At 41.7% G+C, this 23800-nt stretch overlaps 1 protein-coding gene across 1 annotated transcript in view; it reads left to right on the top strand.

Moving 5' to 3' along the window:
* Positions 1–23800, top strand: part of LOC118386436 (rho GTPase-activating protein 15-like) — a 110186-nt gene that overhangs the window by 14114 nt on the left and 72272 nt on the right. The window contains exons 5-7 of the mRNA XM_052522944.1: positions 3255–3344; positions 22066–22164; positions 22700–22868. Of these exons, the coding sequence (XP_052378904.1) occupies positions 3255–3344; positions 22066–22164; positions 22700–22868 (358 nt within the window). The remainder of the gene's footprint in view (positions 1–3254; positions 3345–22065; positions 22165–22699; positions 22869–23800) is intronic.

Below are 23800 nucleotides of genomic sequence, written 5' to 3'. Positions count from 1 at the left end.
AATAAATAGGACAGGTAAATAAATGGATAGATAAATAAATAGGACAGGTAAATAAATGGATAGATAAATAAATAGGACAGGTAAATAAATGGATAGATAAATAAATAGGACAGGTAAATAAATGGATAGATAAATAAATAGGACAGGTGTATAAATGGATAGATAAATAAATAGGACAGGTGTATAAATGGATAGATAAATAAATAGGACAGGTAAATAAATGGATAGATAAATAAATAGGACAGGTAAATAAATGGATAGATAAATAAATAGGACAGGTAAATAAATGGATAGATAAATAAATAGGACAGGTAAATAAATGGATAGATAAATAAATAGGACAGGTAAATAAATGGATAAATAAATAAATAGGACAGGTAAATAAATGGATGAATAAATAAATAGGACCGATGAATAAATGGATGAATAAATAAATAGGACAGATGCATAACTGGATAGATAAATAAATAGGACAGATGAATAAATGGATATATAAAAAAATAGGACAGGTGAGTAAATGGATAATAAATAGGACAGATAAAACATTTTGAACAGAAATGCAATGATTCATTGGATCAGTCTAAAACTTTGCACATACACTGCTGTCATCTGGTGGTCAAAATCAAAATTGCGCCTGGGCTGGAATAATACATTATGGCCTTACTCTTGCATTTCAAAGATGCTGGTATTATCTTTTACCAGATCTAATGTGTTATATACTCCTACATTCATTTCACATTTCCACAAACTTCAAAGTGTTTCCTTTGAAATGGTATCAAGAATATGTATATCATTGCTTCAGGTCCTGAGCTACAGGCAGTTAGATTTGGGTATGTCATTTTAGGCAAACCTTTACAAAGTGGGGCGGATCCTTCGTTGTTGAGAAAAGTGGTTAAGGTAGCTGATTGGTATCAAAAGTCCCAATGTTTACTCATTGTCTCATGCTTGTGCTCCCCCCATTGTTATAATTTGAATGTTCTGAAAAGTTCCATGGCAGTTAATTAAACTGTGGGAAGTTAGCTAAATTAGTTGATGTTGTTACTAAAATAGCTATACCTCATAATTGGTAGTAGATATTTCTGTGGGCTGCAATCCCGTTAACGGGATGATATGACAACAGCCAGTGAAAGTGCAGGGCGCAAATTCAAAACAACATAAATCTCATAATTAAAATTCCTCAAACATACAGGTAAAGGTAGTCTTGTTGTTAATCCCACCACAGTGTCCGATTTCAAATAGGATTTACGGCGAAAGCACCACAAACGATTATGTTAGGTCAGCACCAAGCCACAGAAAAACACAATTTTCCCAGCCAAAGAGAGGAGTCACAAAAGCACAAATAGAGATAAAATGAATCACTAACCTTTGATGGTCTTCATCAGATCACACTCATAGGACTTCATGTTACACAATACATGTATGTTTTATTTGATAAAGTTCATATTTATATAAAAAAATCTGAGTTTACATTGGCGCGTTACATTCACTAGTTCCAAAAACATCCAGTGATTTTGCATAGCCACATCGATTCAACAGAAATACTCATCATAAATGTAGATGACAATACAAGTTATACACATGGAATTATAGATATACCTGTCCTTAATGCAACCGCAGAATTCAAAAAAACTTTACAGAAAAAGCAAACCATACAATAATCTGAGACGACGCTCAGAACAATCAAGTCAAAATAGCCACCATTTTGTAAACAACATAAACCATGAATTACATGCTAAATATTCCCTTACCTTTGATTATCTTCATCAGAATGCACCCCAAGGAATCCAGGGTCCACAATAAATGCTTGATTTGTTCGATAATGTCCATTATTTATGTCCAATTAGCTACTTTTGTTAGCGTGTTTGGCATACGTATCCAAACTCTCGTTCTGGTCAGCGTTACGTCGGACAAAAAATTCAAAAAGTTATATTACAGGTCGTAGAAACATTTCAAACTAAGTACAGAATCAATCATTAGAATGTTTTTATTATTAATCTTCAATAAGGTTCCAACCAGAGTATTCCTTCTTGTCTTCAGGAGCCATGGAACGCAGGTCGCTATCATGTGAAATGCGCATGACCAGAAAATGGCTGACTGCCAGACACCTGATTCATTCTGCTGTCATTCAGTCCCACAACACAGTAGAAGCCTCATTCAAATTTCTATAGATGGTTGACATCTAGTGGAAACCCTAGGAAGTGCAACATCACTAATATCTCAAGGGGATTTCAATGGGAACTGTGTTGAGTACATACCAACCTCAGATTTCTCACTTCCTGTTTTGATTTCTCCTCAGGGTTTTGCCTGCCATATGAGTTCTGTTATACTCACAGACATCATTCAAACAGTTTTAGGAACGTCAGAGTGTTTTATATCCAATACCACTAATAATATGCATATATTCGCAACTGAGACTGAGGAGCAGGCCGTTTACTTTGGGCACCTTATTCATCCAAGCTACTCAATACTGCCCCCCAGCCATAAGTAATAGCAGAGAAGTATACCAAGGTGTCAAGCCCTCTAAATGTGTATCTACGTTGTTGGAAAAAGTGGTCAAAATGGCATCTGTTTTAAAAACGTTACAGAAAATGTTGATGCAGTCCCTGAAACAGCTGTAACATTTGATTGGTACCAGATAGTGATGTTGTTATTTCAGATTTGAATATCAGAGAAGTAGAGGAAGTTTGTCAAAGTGGTGAAATTACAGTGTCTGATTTGTGTCAAAAGTTGCATTGTTGCATTTACAGTGAATGGAAGTTGGAAGTAATGATATCTCATTAATGTGAATGAAAAATAAACACAATGTTTTATAGTTTAAAAAGTATAAATAATATCAAAAAGTTGAATGCAAGCACTCTATTCCAGACCAGTCTGCACATTTTAAAGTTTGAATGGAATTTCTAGATTAAACGTTGTAAGAGGAGTAGCGTGCAGAAGAAGAAGAAGAAGAAGTATGACGGAGATTTAAGTTGGGACATTTTCTTCTCAAGTGCCACCTAATACTAGAGAACATGCAACACATGCACATTCTCATCTTACAGCATGATGACAAAAAAGTGCTAATAACAAACAGGAATCAGAAGATCTGTCTCTGCTCTTGGGCAGATTGCTTCCATTTGTTCATTAATCGTGATTCATAACAAATATCTGGCCAAGATAGTGATAGCTGTACCCTGTTTGAAAACATGCCTTTATCCCATTCATAACACAGCAGTGAAACTACATATTACTAACCACCTCTTATCCCTCTGTAGAAACCTGGATGCAGTCCTGATGGGATGGATCTCTGTGGGGCTGTGGCTGAATGGACAATGGAGAAGTCCAGCCGGAAGAACGTGCTTCAGGTATGGACATTTGGTTTATGCGTGAAGAGGATCAGTAGTTTACAATAAGACTGAGCAGCCTACAGATTGTCTGCTTTGGTTTTTGAGGATGGGATGTTATTGAGTGCACTCGTTCCCTGATGATTCCTACAGATAATAGACTCAACTTCTTAAGACATTTGATACATTTTCATGAATCTTTGAGTCAACCACCTGTTCAGAAAATACATTTGCATTTAGTCAGATTGCATTTGAAGGTGATGTCAGGCCAGCGTCTTACATCTCCTCAAAACAAATGGCCTTTAGATCTGTAAATTAGACTCTTAAAATGTCACAGTACTATCTTCTTATTGCCTTTTGAAGATGATCTTTTGATAAAGGCTTAAGGCAGTAAAGCAAACTGATGATCGATTCATTGGCAGTGGCAGGGTAAGTTTTCATGGAGGGAAGAAATTCACTGATTACGGGAGAAAAGGAAGAGCAGATTGCTTAAGATACTTCATCGCTGCTGGTCGCTACTCTGCTGCACAGTATTTCAGCCCCAAAATCTTAATGCGGTGAAGATTAAAATGGGAATTACAGCATAATCTTAAGTAATCCAAGTGCTGACAACATTGTCAATCAACTCTAGGATTAAAGTTAAAATTAGCACGGAAAGTTACTGTTGATTTTGCACCAATCAAGACACTGATTTACAATCTAAGAAATACCTCACAAAGATGTGCCTGTCAGATGGGTAGATGCTAGAATATAAATGTTTTTTTTCCACCTATGTCTCTGCTCCCTGTATCCCTGTCTCCCAGAGAGATTCCTATTTCTAAGATATTTAATGGACTATGACAACATAACTGCTCGTTTGAACCACGTAAGCCAAGGGCCAGTTTACGGACTTGATGAGTTTGGAACTATTCCATATGGTGATCTCAAAAGGCCATTCACTTCATCTAGATTTGATATTGAGTAATTTAATGTTCCTGCAAAGTACCCAGTGGTTGACGACACAGACGTGACTCTCAACTTTAAACCTTGATTGGTGACAAGTATCAAATGCACTAAATATAAGTCCAAATATGACAATGAGTCTCAGCTCAATGGATACTGTAATCAAATATACACTGCTGAAAAAAATTAAGGGAACACTAAAATAACACATCCTAGATCTGAATGAATGAAATATTCTTATTAAATACTTTTTTCTTTACATAGTTGAATGTGCTGACAACAAAATCACACAAAAATGATCAATGGAAATCAAATTTATCAACCCATGGATGTCTGGATTTGGAGTCACACTCAAAATTAAAGTGGAAAACCACACTACAGGCTGATCCAACTTTGATGTAATGTCCTTAAAACAAGTCAAAATGAGGCTCAGTAGTGGGTGTGGCCTCCACGTGCCTGTATGACCTCCCTACAATGCCTGGGCATGCTCCTGATGAGGTGGCGGATGGTCTCCTGAGGGATCTCCTCCCAGACCTGGACTAAAGCATCCGCCAACTCCTGGATAGTCTGTAGTGCAACGTGGCGTTGGTGGATGGAGCGAGACATGATGTCCCAGATGTGCTCATTTGGATTCAGGTCTGGGTAACGGGCGGGCCAGTCCATTGCATCAATGCCTTCCTCTTGCAGGAACTGCTGAGACACTCCAGTCACATGAGGTCTAGCATTGTCTTGCATTAGGAAGAACTCAGGGCCAACCGCGCCAGCATATGGTCTCACAAGGGGTCTGAGGATCTCATCTCGGTACCTAATGGCAGTCCGGCTACCTCTGGCGAGCACATGGAGGGCTGTGCGGCCCCCCAAAGAAATGCCACCCCACACCATGACTGACCCACCACCAAACCGGTCATGCTGGAGGATGTTGCAGGCAGAGGCAGCAGAACGTTCTCCACGGCGTCTCCAGACTCTGTCACATGTGCTCAGTGTGAACCTGCTTTCATCTGTGAAGAGCACAGGGCGCCAGTGACGAATTTGCCAATCTTGGTGTTCTCTGGCAAATGCCAAACGTCCTGCACGGTGTTGGGCTGTAAGCACAACCCCCACCTGTGGACGTCGGGCCCTCATACCACCCTCATGGAGTCTGTTTCTGACCATTTGAGCAGACACATGCACATTGGTGGCCTGCTGGAGGTCCTTTTTCAGGGCTCTGGCAGTGCTCCTCCTGCTCCTCCTTGCCCTCCTACGGCCTCCTCCACATCTCCTGGTGTACTGGACTTTCTCCTGGTAGCGCCTCCATGCTCTGGACACTACGCTGACAGACACAGCAAACCTTCTTGCCACAGCTCGCATTGATGTCCCATCCTGGATGAGCTGCACTACCTGAGCCACTTGTGTGGGTTGTAGACTCCGTCTCATGCTACCACTAGAGTGAAAGCACCGCCAGCATTCAAAAGTGACCAAAACATCAGCCAGGAAGCATAAGGAACTGAGAAGTGGTCTATTGTCACCACCTGCACAACCACTACTTTATTGGGGGTGTCTTGCTAATTGCCTATAATTTCTACCTGTTGTCTATTCCATTTGCACAACAGCATGTGAAATGTATTGTCAATCAGTGGTGCTTCCTAAGTGGACAGTTTGATTTCACAGAAGTGTGATTGACTTCAAGTTGCATTGTGTTGTTTAATAAGTGTCCCCTTTATTTTTTTGAGCAGAGTACATGAAGCATTCTTATTTTTCACCTAGCGCTCTGCTATCTGTCACTTTTATTCTCTCTGAACCACCCAGTAAGGAAGTGTCCTCCCTGGATAGTGTTGATATCCACAGGCTGCCCAGCCAAAGATCAGAGGGTCACGAACCTGAGAAATGTTGTGCCTCTCAGTCAGTCAGTCACTTTCCTAAGACCTCAATGGCACCATCTGTTTTCCTCCGCAGTAGTGTTTCAGATCAGCGACATGACTGCCGGAAAACCTGTTGTTCCTAGAGGAAGTTATGGGTAAAACGATAGAGGAGAGCTGGAACGGATCCTTTAAGGCAGGGGTTCCCAAACGTTGTCACTCAGGCCCCCCCTTTCAACATCTCACCCCCAACGTTCTACATCCACAAGCATTGTTCATGACACAATCTGTTCACACCCCTCTTCTGAGCGGAGAGAAAATGTTGCGCAGGTTTAAGGCTTATTTCCTGCAATTCTACACATTTTGACATCGATCAATCAATCAAATGTATTTATAAAGCCCTTTTTACATCAGCCGATGTCACAAAGTGCTTATACAGAAACGCAGCCTAAAACCCCAAACAGCGAGCAATGCAATGCAGGGTTTCAGAGAAAATGTTGCAGTATTTTAGCTAATTTTCTTTCAATTCTATAAATGTTCTATACATGTCTAATGTGTATTCATGTTATATTTGAGTAAATCAAACATTACAACCAAATCTATGGGCAAAGAAACCATCCTGACATGGGCTAGTTGATCTGGACATTTCTGACAAGTTATAAATAGTCCCTTATGGTATGTAATGACTGATATGACAAGAGGAAAACACCTTGTGTATTGTACTTTTACAACTTTCAAAAGTAAGTTGAAAGCCAGACTGAGTTCCTTAACAAACAAAAAAAAGCTCCCCACAGCTTGGGAACCAGTTCCTCAAGGCAACGCCCGCCTGATATTTTCTTCTGTCTCAAGTTGAAAGTTTAGTGAATGTGTGATCAACTGAGGAAGTGGTTCAATAACTCTATGGCGGTCCTGCAAGAGGATGATCATGGTTTGAAGAGCGCTCTGGTTTGGCTCGAGGGCAGCTGAAGGAAAAGTAATCGTTTGGAAATACAGTGGGGCAAAAAAGTATTTAGTCAGCCACCAATTGTGCAAGTTCTCCCACTTAAAAAGATGAGAGAGGGCTGTAGTTTTCATCATAGGTACACTTCAACTATGACAGACAAAATGAGGAAAAAAATCCAGAAAATCACATTGTAGGATTTTTTATGAATTTATTTGCAAATTATGGTGGAAAATAAGTATTTGGTCAATAACAAAAGTTTATCTCAATACTTTGTTATATACCCTTTGTTGGCAATGACAGAGGTCAAACATTTTCTGTAAGTCTTCACAAGGTTTTCACACACTGTTGCTGGTATTTTGGCTCATTCCTCCATGCAGATCTCCTCATGAGCAGTGATGTTTTCGGGCTGTTGCTGGGCAACACGGACTTTCAACTCCCTCCAAAGATTTTGTATGGGGATGAGATCTGGAGACTGGCTAGGCCACTCCAGGACCTTGAAATGCTTCTTACGATGCCACTCCTTCGTTGCCCGGGTGGTGTGTTTGGGATCATTGTCGTGCTGAACGACCCAGCCACGTTTCATCTTCAATGCCCTTGCTGATAGGAGGTTTTCACTCAAAATCTCACGATACATGGCCCCATTCATTCTTTCATTTACACTGATCAGTCGTCCTGGTCCCTTTGCAGAAAAACAGCCCCAAAGCATGATGTTTCCACCCCCATGCGTCACAGTAGGTATTGTGTTCTTTGGATGCAACTCAGCATTCTTTGTCCTCCAAACACGACGAGTTGAGTTTTTACCAAAAAGTTATATTTTTGTATAATCTAACCATATGACATTCTCCCAATCTTCTTCTGGATCATCCAAATTCTCTCTAGCAAACTTCAGACGGGCCTGGACATGTACTGGCTTAAGCAGGGGGACACGTCTGGCACTGCAGGATTTGAGTCCCTGGCAGCGTAGTGTGTTACTGATGGTAGGCTTTGTTACTTTGGTCCCAGCTCTCTGCAGGTCATTCACTAGGTCCCACCGTGTGGTTCTGGGATTTTTGCTCACCATTCTTGTGATCATTTTGATCCCACGGGGTGAGATCTTGCGTGGAGCCCCAGATCGAGGGAGATTATCAGTGGTCTTGTATGTCTTCCATTTCCTAATAATTGCTCCCACAGTTGATTTCTTCAAACCAAGCTGCTTACCTATTGCACATTCAGTCTTCCCTGCCTGGTGCAGGTCTACAATTTTGTTTCTGGTGTCCTTTGCCAGCTCTTTGGTCTTGGCCATAGTGGAGTTTGGAGTGTGACTGTTTGAGGTTGTGGACAGGTGTCTTTTATACTGATAACAAGTTGAAAAAGGGGCCATTAATACAGGTAACGAGTGGAGGACAGAGGAGCCTCTTAAAGAAGAAGTTACAGGTCTGTGAGAGACAGAAATCTTGCTTGTTTGTTATTGACCAAATACTTATTTTCCACCATAATTTGCAAATAAATTCATAAAAAATGTGATTTTCTGGAGAAAAAAAAATCTCATTTTGTCTGTAGTTAGTTGAATAGTTGAAGTGTAGCTATGATGAAAATTACAGGCCTCTCTCATCTTTTTAAGTGAGAGAACTTGCACAATTGGTGGCTGACTAAATACTTTTTTGACCCACTGTAGGTGTTCATGTTATTTATCTACCCAGTTTATGTATTCCCCTTTTTCTCCATGTTTTTCTTTCTTTTACTCTTTATTATCTTTATCATTGTTGAAAGACAGTTGGTGGCACACAGGTCTTTCAGATTCCACAAGGAAAGGAAAGAGGATGGGAATGGAGGAGGGTGTTATTGAGGCCATTGTCATCCAAAGTATTTATTCAGCTGCAGGGTCCTTTGCAGGGACAGATGTTCCTCAGCGTTCCCTTCACCTCCTCACTCATCAAAATCATCATCTGTGTTTATGAATAGATGGATATTGTTCTTCGTGATTCACTATTGCAATTCCAGGAGCTTTAGGAAGGAGGGACACTGGTGACTCCCCACTCCAGCTTAGTGACACACTTGGTGTTTAAACTTCACTCTTTGTACAGTGGCAAAAACCAAACCATTTGAAGAGGCAGAGATGTAAGAGGGAACAGAAAAGGCTTGGGGAACCCCAAACCAGACCACCTATCAGGCTAACACTGTCCGATCAAAGCCACATACAATGAGCAGAGCTCTGTATTCTAAACTGGAGTGTTGAGCTAACTTATGTGAATTCTTGAGTGGTGTCATACTGAAAATAATATTTTAAAATGTCTGGAGACTAAGAATGGAAATAGCTGCACACTTTCTTTATAAGCAATTGATAAAAATTTCAACCCATATTTTTTTTAATAACTGTCGTCAGCATTGATGAAAGCAGACAGTCTGTTTGAAAAGGACTAACGACTCAAAGTGTCTCCCGCGAGGCTAATAAAGCCAGACATCTCTGACGTTGCTCAACAAATAAAAAGGAGCACAACTTTGAATAAGTGGTCATGCATTTTTCATGCTTTTCTGCATATCTAAGTGTTTGAGTCTGGCTTGAGTGAGTTAAAAGCAAATAACAAAAGGAGCAGAAAAGTCCAAAATTGCATCAACTCCTCTAGTAGAGAGACAAACAGTAGGGTAGTGTCAAAGGCGTCTGGTTTTATCCACGGGCTGCTTCTACGGAGTCGTCGACAGCAGCATCCTTCTCTCATTACTAATTGATTCTTTGGAGGTTTGGGCGACTCTCGCTATGAGCCTCCTGTACCCGGTTCTCATAGTCATAATGTGGAAAAACAAACTCCAAAAACATCCATGGAGAGAGGACAGAAACAACTGGGAGGATGAAATAGAGCCCGGGGCTAGAAAATAATGAGTCCATTTCAGTGGAGGAGCTTTAACCTGCCACCGCCCCAAAAAACATTGCTTGTCTTGACTAATCAACAGGAAAGTTTAATATTATTGCGGAAGACTCGTAATCACGTCCGAGAAGTATGAAGCAGCCTTCTGAGTGTCGAAGGTGAATCATACTGTGAGGAAGAGGGTGGGTGACTGCGTTGAGGTTAGCACAATTTATGATCTTCGGTTTTCTGAATGAGCCTCAACCTTTCTAGAGTTCAGTCAGATTGACAACTGTCTTGACTCTTGTTACACCAACACAGAAAGACCAAACAGCCCTGAGGTGAAGGAGATGTATGTGGAGTAGATAAGAATAGCTGGATTGATTACACGGATCAATGAATATATTCACTTCTTTAAAAAAGTGAAAGATCAGCGCAGTAGATGTTCAGAGCAGGTTGTAGTTTGTAGTATTTTTAGTAGTAGTAGTCCGGTGTCTACTGGTCCGCTGATCCTGGGATGTAATCGTACAAATATGCTGACCTGACTAGTTTAATACCCTTCTGTCTTAAGCTCACAGTGCCTGATTGCTTCCAGATGACAAGCCTCGATTTCCTCGGTTGTGAATAGGAGTGGTTCACTCCCAAAATGGACATCGCATCACACACAGATAGGGAGATCCTCTCAGGCACAGACTGTGCTTCTACTAGCCAACACTACTTTAGTGAGGTCTAGGACCTATGACCTGTTGTTAAACCCAATAGGAAGCTCCTACCTTCCAGAGTGTTGATGATAGTGGGCATCAGCCAACAACTAGTCATTTATTTAAAAAAAATACAGCCTATACTAGAATGTTAATGGGAAAGTTAGTCAGGGGAAAATATCAATATCCAGACCATTTCATTCACCTCTCATATTCCTTCATCCACCTCCCTCTTGTTCTCTTGTGCTTCCGGCTGGAGGGCAGAGACTTTACCACCAAGACATTCACCATATTGTAGCGATGCATGTCTCCGCGGTGTCAGAGCTGCGGGAGTCTGGAGCTGTTGAACAGTGTTATCATACAGTAAGTAGCGTTTCACACACTGCACAGGGGTTGATATGCTTGGGAGTGACTTTGTGATTAGTGTTATGGTTAATGGTCTAGGAGGATGGCGAACTCTTTAAGGCTTTAAGTAGGGAAGTGGTATTATTGTACATCAATCTATTCAAATAATAGGCTTTTATTTTGTTTTGCTATGAGATGAAGGCATGTCGGTTTGTCCCTCCGTGTTCTGGTAGAACTCCTCTGTCTTTTTAAAGGTATGGATAGCACTTAGATGACTTTCCAGCTCAGAATAAAATGGTATTACTCTTTTATGCTGAGCTCTGACGTGAAGTGGTACTGCGATCTGTATATCTAGTCTCTTGATTTTTATTCATCCCTGAAACATTTTACCCACAAACCATGTAAATAAAATAAATAAAAATGGTGACTGCCTTAGAAAGATTTTTCCCTGTAACCCTTAAACACAGATACTTTATGACAGAATCATAAAGTATCTGTGAACAGAATCACAACAGAACAGTCCCAGATTAACATTGAAACACTAGCTGTTATCTGAGTCTTGACCGCTACAAGACATGCTCAGGTTCACCATGTCAGTCCTTCATCTGGTCCCCCCCCAGCTGTATCACAATTGGCCGGGATCGGAAGTCCTATGCGATGGTACACAATTGACCCAGCTTCGTCCGTGTTAGGGGAAGGTTTGGCCCCTTTATCATTGTAAATAAGAATTTGTTCCTAACTGACATACCTAGTTAAATAAATGAAATAAAAGTATTGCATCAGCATTGCTTTTAGGTGACTGTGCTGTTGTTACCTTCATAATGTTCCCTTTAAAGTGAGTCTCTGGGGACTTAATCTGTTGAAATGATAGTTTCTCTCTGGGAGTTCTCTTGTGGTGTGGCCCTTCATCCTCAAAGCTGCTTACATTGAAGTGGGCATTCATTAGTTTTTTTTCAGAGAAACAGTGAATGTATAGTGTGTGTTAAGCGCCAGAACGTTGGAAGGATTTAAACCTCCAACAGCAGATTGCCTTGGAGATTCAATTTAGAAATAAACGTCAGTTCAGTTAAACCATAGGACTTAATTCTAGCCAGACATACATCACACAACGTTATACCTTTCCTTTGTGGAGAGATGAAGCATCGCAATAAGTTCGGGTCATGGAGCAAAGAGAAGTGAACAGAGCCATTTGTGGGTGATGAATTGTGGGGATTAATTACAATTTCTAGCAAATGATGGAACATCCTCATCACAACTGTCACCTTGGCCTTCAATAACTCAGCAGTACATTACGGCGTTAACATTCTGCTCAGGTCAGACCTGAAGAAGAAGAAGTACCAACACAGATATTCTTTGATTTCACACCATTTCCTCTGTTATTGTAGGAACTTATCTTTCTGTGAACTATATCGTTGCAGTTTTGACACATCTACAAATATTTTGTTGCAAATTGGAAATAATTAACTTGCCAAAATAGAATGCTTCAAAGTTGCATTGTTCCTTTATGAGGGGCCATAATTAATGTTTAATTTAAGAGCTACATGCAAATGTAAATGCACAAATGGCAGTCTCCTCTCTCCTCCGCTGTACATATTTAAATATTAATGGCTCCAGTCCAAAGAAAGCCCAGACATTCAACACCCTCTTTATTAAGAAATGTGATCAAAAATAAACATGTATTTCCTATTTTTTTTCATTTCTAAAAGTAAAACATTACATTGCACGACATTTCACTTAGTCAAAATGCACAGGAAAGCTTTGACTTGTTTTGTATAGTTCCAAGGAGCTGAATATATTCTATATATAATATATTCTATATGTAATATATTATATGAATAGAAGTCATACTCTTTATATGTAGTTATTGTACTGTGATATGAACATCATTGGCTCAGTTTTCCATTGCATTGTCAAAACTGATTATCTACTATAATACCTCACATTTTAATAACAGTCATGCAGTCAAATGACACTATTGGTCTCTTTGTTATGAAGATCATTGTTATTTGGCGGGCATAAACTATACAATGAATCTTTTATTTGCCGTAGTCTGTTATTTACCAATGAATATCTTTGCTAATGGTTTTGTTTGACTGTGGAGATCTATATGTTTCTCTAGCAGGCACCTCCAACACTGTCTGTAGTGTTCTCTAGCCTGCACCTCCAACACTGTCTGTAGTGTTCTCTAGCCTGCACCTCCAACACTGTCTGTAGTGTTCTCTAGCCTGCACCTCCAACACTGTCTGTAGTGTTCTCTAGCCTGCACCTCCAACACTGTCTGTAGTGTTCTCTAGCCTGCACCTCCAACACTGTCTGTAGTGTTCTATAGCCTGCACCCCCAACACTGTCTGTAGTGTTCTCTAGCCTGCACCTCCAACACTGTCTGTAGTGTTCTCTAGCCTGCACCTCCAACACTGTAGTGTTCTCGAGCAGGCACCTCCAACACTGTAGTGTTCTCTAGCAGGCACCTCCAACACTGTAGTGTTCTCAAGCAGGCACCTCCAACACTGTAGTGTTCTCTAGCAGGCACCTCCAACACAGTCTGTAGTGTTCTCTAGCAGGCACCTCCAACACAGTCTGTAGTGTTCTATAGCCTGCACCTCCAACACTGTAGTGTTCTCGAGCAGGCACCTCCAACACTGTAGTGTTCTCTAGCAGGCACCTCCAACACTGTAGTGTTCTCAAGCAGGCACCTCCAACACTGTAGTGTTCTCTAGCAGGCACCTCCAACACTGTCTGTAGTGTTCTCTAGTCTGCACCTCCAACACTGTCTGTAGTGTTCTCTAGCAGGCACCTCCAACACTGTCTGTAGTGTTCTCCAGCAGGCACCTCCAACACTGTCTGTAGTGTTCTCTAGCCTGCACCTCCAACACTGTCTGTAGTGTTCTCCAGACTGCACCTCCAACACTGTCTGTAGTGTTCTATAGCCTGCACCTCCAACACTGTCTGTAGTGTTCTCTAGCCTGCACCTCCAACACTGTCTGTAGTGTTCTCGAGCAGGCACCTCCAACACTGTCTGTAGTGTTCTCTAGCAGGCACCTCCAACACTGTCTGTAGTGTTCTCTAGCAGGCACCTCCAACACTGTCTGTAGTGTTCTATAGCCTGCACCTCCAACACTGTCTGTAGTGTTCTATAGCCTGCACCTCCAACACTGTCTGTAGTGTTCTCTAGCCTCCACCTCCAACACTGTCTGTAGTGTTCTCTAGCCTGCACCTCCAACACTGTCTGTAGTGTTCTCTAGCCTGCACCTCCAACACTGTCTGTAGTGTTCTCTAGCCTCCACCTCCAACACTGTCTGTAGTGTTCTCTAGCCTGCACCTCCAACACTGTCTGTAGTGTTCTCTAGCCTCCACCTTCAACACTGTCTGTAGTGTTCTCTAGCCTCCACCTCCAACACTGTAGTGTTCTCTAGCCGGCACCTCCAACACAGTCTGTAGTGTTCTCTAGCCTGCACCTCCAACACTGTCTGTAGTGTTCTCCAGCCTGCACCTCCAACACAGTCTGTAGTGTTCTCTAGCCGGCACCTCCAACACTGTCTGTAGTGTTCTCCAGCCTGCACCTCCAACACAGTCTGTAGTGTTCTCTAGCCGGCACCTCCAACACTGTCTGTAGTGTTCTCTAGCCTGCACCTCCAACACAGTCTGTAGTGTTCTCTAGCCGGCACCTCCAACACTGTCTGTAGTGTTCTCTAGCCTCCACCTCCAACACTGTCTGTAGTGTTCTCTAGCAGGCACCTCCAACACAGTCTGTAGTGTTCTCTAGCAGGCACCTCCAACACAGTCTGTAGTGTTCTATAGCCTGCACCTCCAACACTGTCTGTAGTGTTCTCTAGCCGGCACCTCCAACACTGTCTGTAGTGTTCTCCAGCCTCCACCTCCAACACTGTCTGTAGTGTTCTCTTGCTGGCACATTGATATAAGGACCTGTTGGGGGATCTGCTTTCATGTAGATTAGCATCTCCTGTAAAACATTTGCCTGACAATAAAAAGACCATGATAATTAAAATCTCCAAACCCTTAGTTCAGGAGCCCCGGCGCATGTCAGGATTAAAATAATATCAAGGCGTATTAATGAGTTTGCGTCCCAGCGAACCTACAGCTCAATATGAGCCTGATGACAGAGAGGTGGTGCCCTACTGTACCTTAGTGTCGTCTCAGATTAGGACAGCTAACGTGTGAACATGGAGGCTGGACAGGGCCCTGTTTAGTTAAAGGAGCTTATCTCCATTTTTCATGAACAGAAAGAATAGACAGGGAGCGTCTGCCGTCATTTCTCCTCGCTGCTTCAGATAATCTTTCATGCATCTTTGACCGTGCAGCTCCTAAAAAAAAAAAAAATGTGTTTGATATATTTTTAACCAGTTTGCTCTCCCTTTTTGATTAAACTTCAGAGGGAAGAGTCTGTCTTATCAGGAAGTCAGATAGACTTTGGTGTAAGCCAGACATTTCAATAGAAGGCTTCCGTTTCTAAGATGACAAAAGAAAAGGACATAATGTTCACGATGCTTTTCTGTATGAGGATCCCACAGACTACACGTTAAATCCTGAGTCTTAAACCCCAATACGAAGAGGATTGTAGGCTAGCGTCACCATGATATGGACTCATTGGACTTCATTAGAGATTACAAGTTGGAGGGACCAGTTAGTAAACGTTCACTAATATTGGTTTCCTCTTTCAAGGCCTAGGCTTTTAGGCCTAGGATTTTAATTTGACATCCATGCACATAATTCAAAAAGTCTGTCCAAATCTCCCTACGAAATCAATGATTTTACAGTGGTTTGCGAAAGTATTCACCCCCTCTGGGCATTTTTCCTATTTTGTTGCCTTACAACCTGGAATTAAAATTTTGGGGGGTTTGTATCATTTGATTTACACAACATACCTACCACTTTCAAGATGAAAAATATTTCTTAATTGTGAAACAAACAAGAAATAAGACAAAAATACAGAAAACTTGAGCGTGCATAACTATTCACCCCCCCCGATGTCAATACTTTGTAGAGCCACCTTATGCAGCAATTACAGCTGCAAGACTCTTGGGGTACTGTATGTCTCTATAAGATTGGCACATCTAGCCACTGCCCATTCTTCAAGGCAAAACTGCTCCAGCTTCTTCAAGTTGGTTGGGTTCTGCTGGTGTACAGATTCTCAATTGGATTTAGGTCTGGGCTTTGACTAGGCCATTCCAAGACATTTAAATGTTTCTCCTTAAACCACTCAAGTGTTGCTTTAGCAGTATGCTTAGAATCATTGTCCTGCTGGATGGTGAACCTCCGTCCCAGCTTAAATCTCTGGAAGACAAGCAGGTTTCCCTCAAGAATTTCCCTGTATTTAGCATCACCCATCATTCCTTCAATTCTGACCAGTTTCCCAGTCCCTGCCGATGAAAAATACCCCCACAGTGAAGCATGGTGGTGGCAGCATCATGCTGTGGGGATGTTGTTCTCGGGGTGATGAGAGGTGTTGGGTTTGCACCAGACATAGCTTTTTCCTTGATGGCCAAAAAGCTCAATTTTATTCTCATCTGACCAGAGTACCTTCTTACATATGTTTGGGGAGTCTCCCACATGCCCTTTGGCAAACACCAAACATATTTTCTTCTTTTTTTCTTGAAGCAATGGCTTTTTCTGGCCACTCTTCCATAAAGCCCAGCTATGTGGATTGTACGGCTTAAAGTGGTCCTATGGACAGATTATCCAATCTCCGCTGTGGAGCTTTGCAGCTCCTTCAGGGTTATCTTTGGTTTCTTTGTTGCCTCTCTGAATAATTCCCTCCTTGCCTGGTCCGTGAGTTTTGGTGGGCAGCCCTCTCTTGGCAGGTTTGTGGTGGTGCCATATTATTTAAAGAAATGTAATAATGGATTTAATGGTGCTCCGTGGGATGTTCAAAGTTTCTGATATTGTTTTATAACCCAACCCTGATCTGTACTTCTCCACAACTTTGTCCCTGACCTGTTTGGAATGCTCCTTGGTCTTCATGGTGTCGCTTGCTTGGTGGTGCCCCTTGCTTAGTGGTGTGGCAGACTCTGGGGCCTTTCAGAACAGGTGTATATATACTGAGATCATGTGACAGATCATGCGACACTTAGATTGCACACAGGTGGACTTTATTTAACTAATTATATGACTTCTAAAGGTAATTGGTTGCACCAGATCTTATTTAGGGGCTTCATAGCAAAGGGGGTGAATACACTCACCACTTTTCAGTTTTTTTATTTCTCATTTTTTGAGACAAGTTATTGTTTAATTTCACTTCACCAATTTGGACAACTTTCTGTATGTCCATTACATGAAATCCAAATAAAAATACATTTCAATTACAGGTTGTAATGCCACATAATAGGAAAAATGGCAAGGGGATGAATACTTTTGCAAGGCACTGTACGTGAAAGGTGGAGAGTAGAGAACACAATAGTGTATTTTAGGGGCTCCTGAGTGGTGCAGCAGTCTAAGGCACTGCATCTCAGTGCAAGAGGAGTCACTACATACACCCTGGTTCAGCGGTCTAAGGCACTGCATCTCAGTGCTAGAGGCGTCACTACAGACCCTGATTCAGCGGTCTAAGACACTGCATCTCAGTGCTAGAGGCGTCACTGCAGACCCTGGTTCAGAGGTCTAAGGCGCTGCATCTCAGTGCTATAAGCGTCACTACAGACTCTGGCTCAGTGGTCTAAGACGCTGCATCTCAGTATTAGAGGCGTCACTACAGACCCTGGTTCAGCGGTCTAAGGCACTGCATCTCAGTGCTAGAGGCATCACTACAGACCATGGCTCAATGGTCTAAGACGCTGCATCTCAGTATTAGAGGCGTCACTACAGACCCTGGTTCAGCGGTCTACGGCACTGCATCTCAGTGATTGAGGTGTCACTACAGACCCTGGTTCGATTCGTGATTGGAAGTCCCAGAGCTTTGACATACTGATGTATATCCTTTCTACCATCATTTTACAATTATGAGGAGCTGTGAATGGAAAAACGAAACATAAATATATATAAGTCCTAGCTAGCTCTTTCCCCTGTGGGAAAAGAGAGGGAGCTCAGTGTGTTGTCCACCATGTAACATTTATACGAGGAACAGACTGTAACTAATGCAACATTCATGCATCGACATCAAACTGATGTTATGAAACCACCTATCCAAGTCCATTATGATCCTGTTTATCATGGGGAGAAGAGGTGACAAAACACCACAGAACAGTGCTGTTATTTCTAGGATATAAATACATGTATTGTGTATCTGATTACAAATAAGTTAGGTTAGAGAACAGAAAACAATATGCTCAGAGGCTATGGTTTGTGTGTTTGGTTGTTTTGAAAGAACTTTCAGATTCCCCAGTAAGCCTCTCCATAACCCATTCCCCACAATGCAGCAGTGTGATTGCAGAAGGCTATTACTGACACATCGTGGGGCCGCCTCCAGGAAAAACACTGTTCCAGAGCAAACATGCTTGTTCAGATGCTTGTAACCCAAGAAGAGAGGGGTGGCAAACTCACTCTGACAAGGATTGGGCCCGTAACCATTTCCCCGCTTTTATCTGGCATCCGAAAGTAATGCTGCTTAACAGTTCTTGACGCTTTGTAATGAAGTCAGAAAAGTCAGCTCCACAATAGTCCCAAACTTTGAAGGTCCATGTAGAATAACAACCTATCTGCACACACATACCACAGACATACACACACACACAAATGCATTGATGTCTGTGTTATGTTTTTCACACGTGTGCTTGTGCGAGAGGGAGAGAAAGAGGGAGAATGTGGTAGCAGGCCATCTCCATTGACTTACATTGGATTTGCTTATTTTTTATGCTGTTTAATATACTGTAGGAGTGTGTGAGTGGATTAATTTAAATATTTTTTTTATAATTATATATTGGTCCAGAAGCTGAAAAATGACTCCATTGAATTTGCTCGTATTGCATGTTCTCAGGGTGTGTGTGTGTGTGTGTGTGTGTGTGTGTGTGTGTGTGTGTGTGTGTGTGTGTGTGTGTGTGTGTGTGTGTGTGTGTGTGTGTGTGTGTGTGTGTGTGTGTGTGTGTGTGTGTGTGTGTGTGTGTGTGTGAAGTGACAATAACAACCTTATTTGCTGTATACTATGTAAGTATTGGAACTAGGCAGTTTCTAAAGAAATAGCAATGGGGAACCAGCCCGTCTGGTGTTCTCTCTCCCCTTAAAAGATTTAGATGCACTATTGTAAAGTGGCTGTTCCACTGGATGTCATAAGGTGAATGCACCAATTTGTAAGTCGCTCTGGATAAGAGCGTCTGCTAAATGACTTAAATGTAAATGTAAATGTAAACTTCATCAAATGTCTTTGGAGGTGTTGTCAGAAGGTTTTCTTTTGCCGGAACATTTGCTGTTTCTGACAGTTTATGAAAGACAAAAACAGTGACACCTCAACAGATTGTTTGAATGCAATAATGTTTTGTATTCACTTTTTCCCGAACCTAAACCCATAAATTCTGAAACATGATCTACTCTGATGAAAACTACAGTAGCACTACTTACAGAGGTATCCTACACACTTCAATGCAAACTATGTTCTGTTCGCCTGTTCTATTCTACTGTATGGTATAAACCGCACACCCTGTCGTCTACTAGGATACTAGGATACTAGCTAGGCTTCCCCAAATATGTTTTTATAATTTTATGTAAATTTGCCAGTAGCTGAATCTCACCTGAGAAATCATCAGAGCGAGGGAAACAGCTCTCCTCTGTCTCAGCATGTGTAGCCCATGTATCTGATGCTGTCTGAAGCGAAAGAGTATAAAATGTTGATTGATTAATGCCAGCAGGCATTTGGCCTCCTTTCATAAAAAAAATAATAATTAGCCAATCAGTGTTGAGCTGAGCTCAACTGTGGGTTATACTGGTGCAAAAAAAAAAGTTAAGTTTTTGGTAAAAGCCAACTGTGCATGACAACTGGTGCATGACAACTGGTGCATGACAACTGGTGCATGACAACTGTGCATGACAACTGGTGCATGACAACTGGTGCATGACAACTGGTGCATGACAACTGTGCATGACAACTGGTGCATGACAACTGGTGCATGACAACTGTGCATGACAACTGTGCATGACAACTGGTGCATGACAACTGGTGCATGACAACTGGTGCATGACAACTGTGCATGACAACTGGTGAATGACAACTGGTGCATGACAACTGGTGCATTACAACTGGTGCATGACAACTGGTGCATGACAACTGGTGCATTACAACTGGTGCATGACAACTGTGCATGACAACTGGTGCATGACAACTGGTGCATTACAACTGGTGCATGACAACTGTTGCATTACAACTGGTGCATGACAACTGGTGCATGACAACTGGTGCATGACAACTGGTGCATTACAACTGGTGCATGACAACTGGTGCATGACAACTGGTGCATTACAACTGGTGCATTACAACTGGTGCATGACAACTGGTGCATGACAACTGTGCATGACAACTGGTGCATGACAACTGGTGCATGACAACTGGTGCATGACAACTGGTGCATTATAACTGGTGCATGACAACTGGTGCATTACAACTGGTGCATTACAACTGGTGCATGACAACTGGTGCATGACAACTGGTGCATGACAACTGGTGCATGACAACTGTGCATGACAACTGGTGCATGACAACTGGTGCATTACAACTGGTGCATGACAACTGGTGCATGACAACTGTGCATGACAACTGGTGCATGACAACTGGTGCATGACAACTGGTGCATGACAACTGGTGCATGACAACTGGTGCATTACAACTGGTGCATTACAACTGGTGCATGACAACTGGTGCATTACAACTGGTGCATTACAACTGGTGCATGACAACTGGTGCATGACAACTGGTGCATTACAACTGGTGCATGACAACTGGTGCATGACAACTGGTGCATTACAACTGGTGCATTACAACTGGTGCATGACAACTGGTGCATGACAACTGGTGCATGACAACTGGTGCATTACAACTGGTGCATGACAACTGGTGCATGACAACTGGTGCATGACAACTGTGCATGACAACTGGTGCATGACAACTGGTGCATGACAACTGGTGCATTACAACTGGTGCATGACAACTGGTGCATGACAACTGGTGCATGACAACTGGTGCATTACAACTGGTGCATTACAACTGGTGCATGACAACTGGTGCATTACAACTGGTGCATGACAACTGGTGAATGACAACTGGTGCATGACAACTGGTGCATGACAACTGGTGCACACATGCCTTGGGTCATATTTTGTGCGTACGTAACGTATATAAATAATTTGAACATGTTTTCACAGGACTTGATTTATGAAATGTGTTTAAAAACAGTAACCCCCATGTGTCTAAAGACTAAAGAATATACTGTAGTACAATATCAAAAACTCCCATTGTAGACAAACGCTTTGACCGATTTAAAACATGTCGTCAAATTTGGCCATCAACAAGCTTAGAGAACATATGCACTAAAGGATATTTCCATTGTGAACATGAATGGTTAATTTAGGAAGATAACTGTTTAATCATTTTGTATGGTATGAGATACCATATCTGCTCATTTGACCATGTCAGTTGCAAAAGATGAGCAAACATTTTTTTTAAAGTTCAAAACCACTTGATGTCGTCATGGTTTCTCAAATACTTTGACTAACATTACAGTTATTCAGTTTGACGGCGCCAAATACTGTTACTGCACTGTTGGAGAAATGCAGAACAGACCCGATATTAAGATGACAAGTATCACGCTAATGATGTTTTCCCCTCTGAGAAGACAGTCTGCATTTGTTTCTTCTTGTGGCAAACACACACACACACACACACACACACACACACACCATGCACAACATGAACTTGTTGTCACACAGACACAGATACATTAACAGGCACGTCACTGATAAGACTCTCAGCAGACCAAAGTGAATGAGTATCAAGGGCTGCTGATGCTGGAGTGAGCACATTCTCACCAAATCACATTGATAAGTGGGTGTCATTTAAATGTAATTCAAACGTAAATACTTATTGTTAGTTTAGGGTATTACGAATTTGAACGTATGCCATTCGGTTTGCGTTATGCTCCACTTCATGGGAATACATTAGAACAAGACCTGTTAATTGTTGTACCTTTTTATTTAAGTCAATTTGAACCTCTGTTCCAGATAACAACCAGCTCCGGCAGTGAGTTCCTTCTCCAGGCTGACAATTACCACACTATTTCCAAATGGCATGACGCTATTAAAAGGACAGCTGACTATTTGGTAAGCAGTTTGCTGTTTCTTATAGACTTATAGACTGAAGTTATGACATTTCTGAAGTCTTTATGATTTCGGACATTGAAACGATGACTATAAATCATTCAGAACATTGTTTAGTCATACCATGCTAACCAAAATGAAAGTAAAACAATTCCCTAAATCATCGACTCCAGGTGATTTTATGATTTTATGTTCCACATAGTGCAAATAATCACATTGACATGCTATACTTAAGCAATAATACACGAGTGAGTGTGATACAGTGTATGGCTAAGGGGAGTTCCTTAAGCACGACACAACGTGGAGTGCCTGGATACAGCCCTTAGTCGTGGTATATACAGCAAAGATGCCATATACCACAAACCCCCGAGGTGCCTCATTGCTATTATTAAACTGGTTACCAACGTAATTAGAGCTGTCAGCCAATCAACATTCAGGACTCGAACCACCCAGTTTATAATGAATAATGAGTGATAATAAAGAGATGTGAAGCCAGTGACCTTTGGACTGAAATGTTTTAACCTCCTTTCTGTTCTAGTCTAAAGGAGCTGCTGGGAAGGCCTCTGATAAGCCTGGCATACGAAGGGCAAACAGCACAGAGTACCTGCCTAGACATGGGTTGCCGAGCAAGACACTGTCACTGCCAAGACCTGCACCGGAGTCCCTCTGCACAAAGGAACCCAAACCTGAACACAGACGCTCACTCAGTAAGTTGTCTCCAATGACTAGCTAGATCTACTACAGTTGCTTATTCAAAACAGTTCTTCATGTGTTGGTACAAGCTTGAACTCACAAAAGTATGCTGATTAAAAGTTGTCTCTTCTCTGTGCTACTGCAGGAATTCAATGACCGTTCGAAAGTTTGGGGTCACTTAGAAATGTTCTTGTTTTTTTAAAGAAATTTTTGAAAGCACATTTTTTGTCCATTAAAATAACATCAAATTAATCAGAAATACAGTGTAGACATTGTTAATGTTGTAAATGACTATGCAGATGTATTATGGAATATCCACATAGGTGTAAAGAGGCCCATTATTAGTAACCATCAAATTTGAAATAATCACTTGACAACAATATAATTTGCTTTGCATCTCTGTGTACTCCAAAATGTACTATAAGACATATCAAACGTGTTTCTTGGATGACAAAGTTAGTCCATAGACAAAGCTAGTCCGTAGACAAAGCTAGTCCGTAGACAAAGCTAGTCCGTAGACAAAGCTAGTCCGTAGACAAAGCTAGTCCATAGACAAAGCTAGTCCGTAGACAAAGCTAGTCCATAGACAAACGAGTCCATAGACAAAGCTAGTCCATAGACAAAGCTAGTCCATAGACAAAGCTAGTCCGTAGACAAAGCTAGTCCATAGACAAACGAGTCCATAGACAAAGCTAGTCCATAGACAAAGCTAGTCCATAGACAAAGCTAGTCCGTAGACAAACGTGTCCGTAGACAAAGCTAGTCCGTAGACAAAGCTAGTCCGTAGACAAACGAGTCCGTAGACAAAGCTAGTCCATAGACAAACGAGTCCATAGACAAAGCTTGTCCATAGACAAAGCTAGTCCATAGACAAAGCTAGTCCGTAGACAAACGAGTCCGTAGACAAAGCTAGTCCATAGACAAACGAGTCCATAGACAAAGCTTG

Source organism: Oncorhynchus keta, chromosome 7, assembly GCF_023373465.1.
Source record: "Oncorhynchus keta strain PuntledgeMale-10-30-2019 chromosome 7, Oket_V2, whole genome shotgun sequence".
NCBI lineage: Eukaryota > Metazoa > Chordata > Actinopteri > Salmoniformes > Salmonidae > Oncorhynchus > Oncorhynchus keta.
This window is presented reverse-complemented; position numbering and strand designations above follow the sequence as displayed.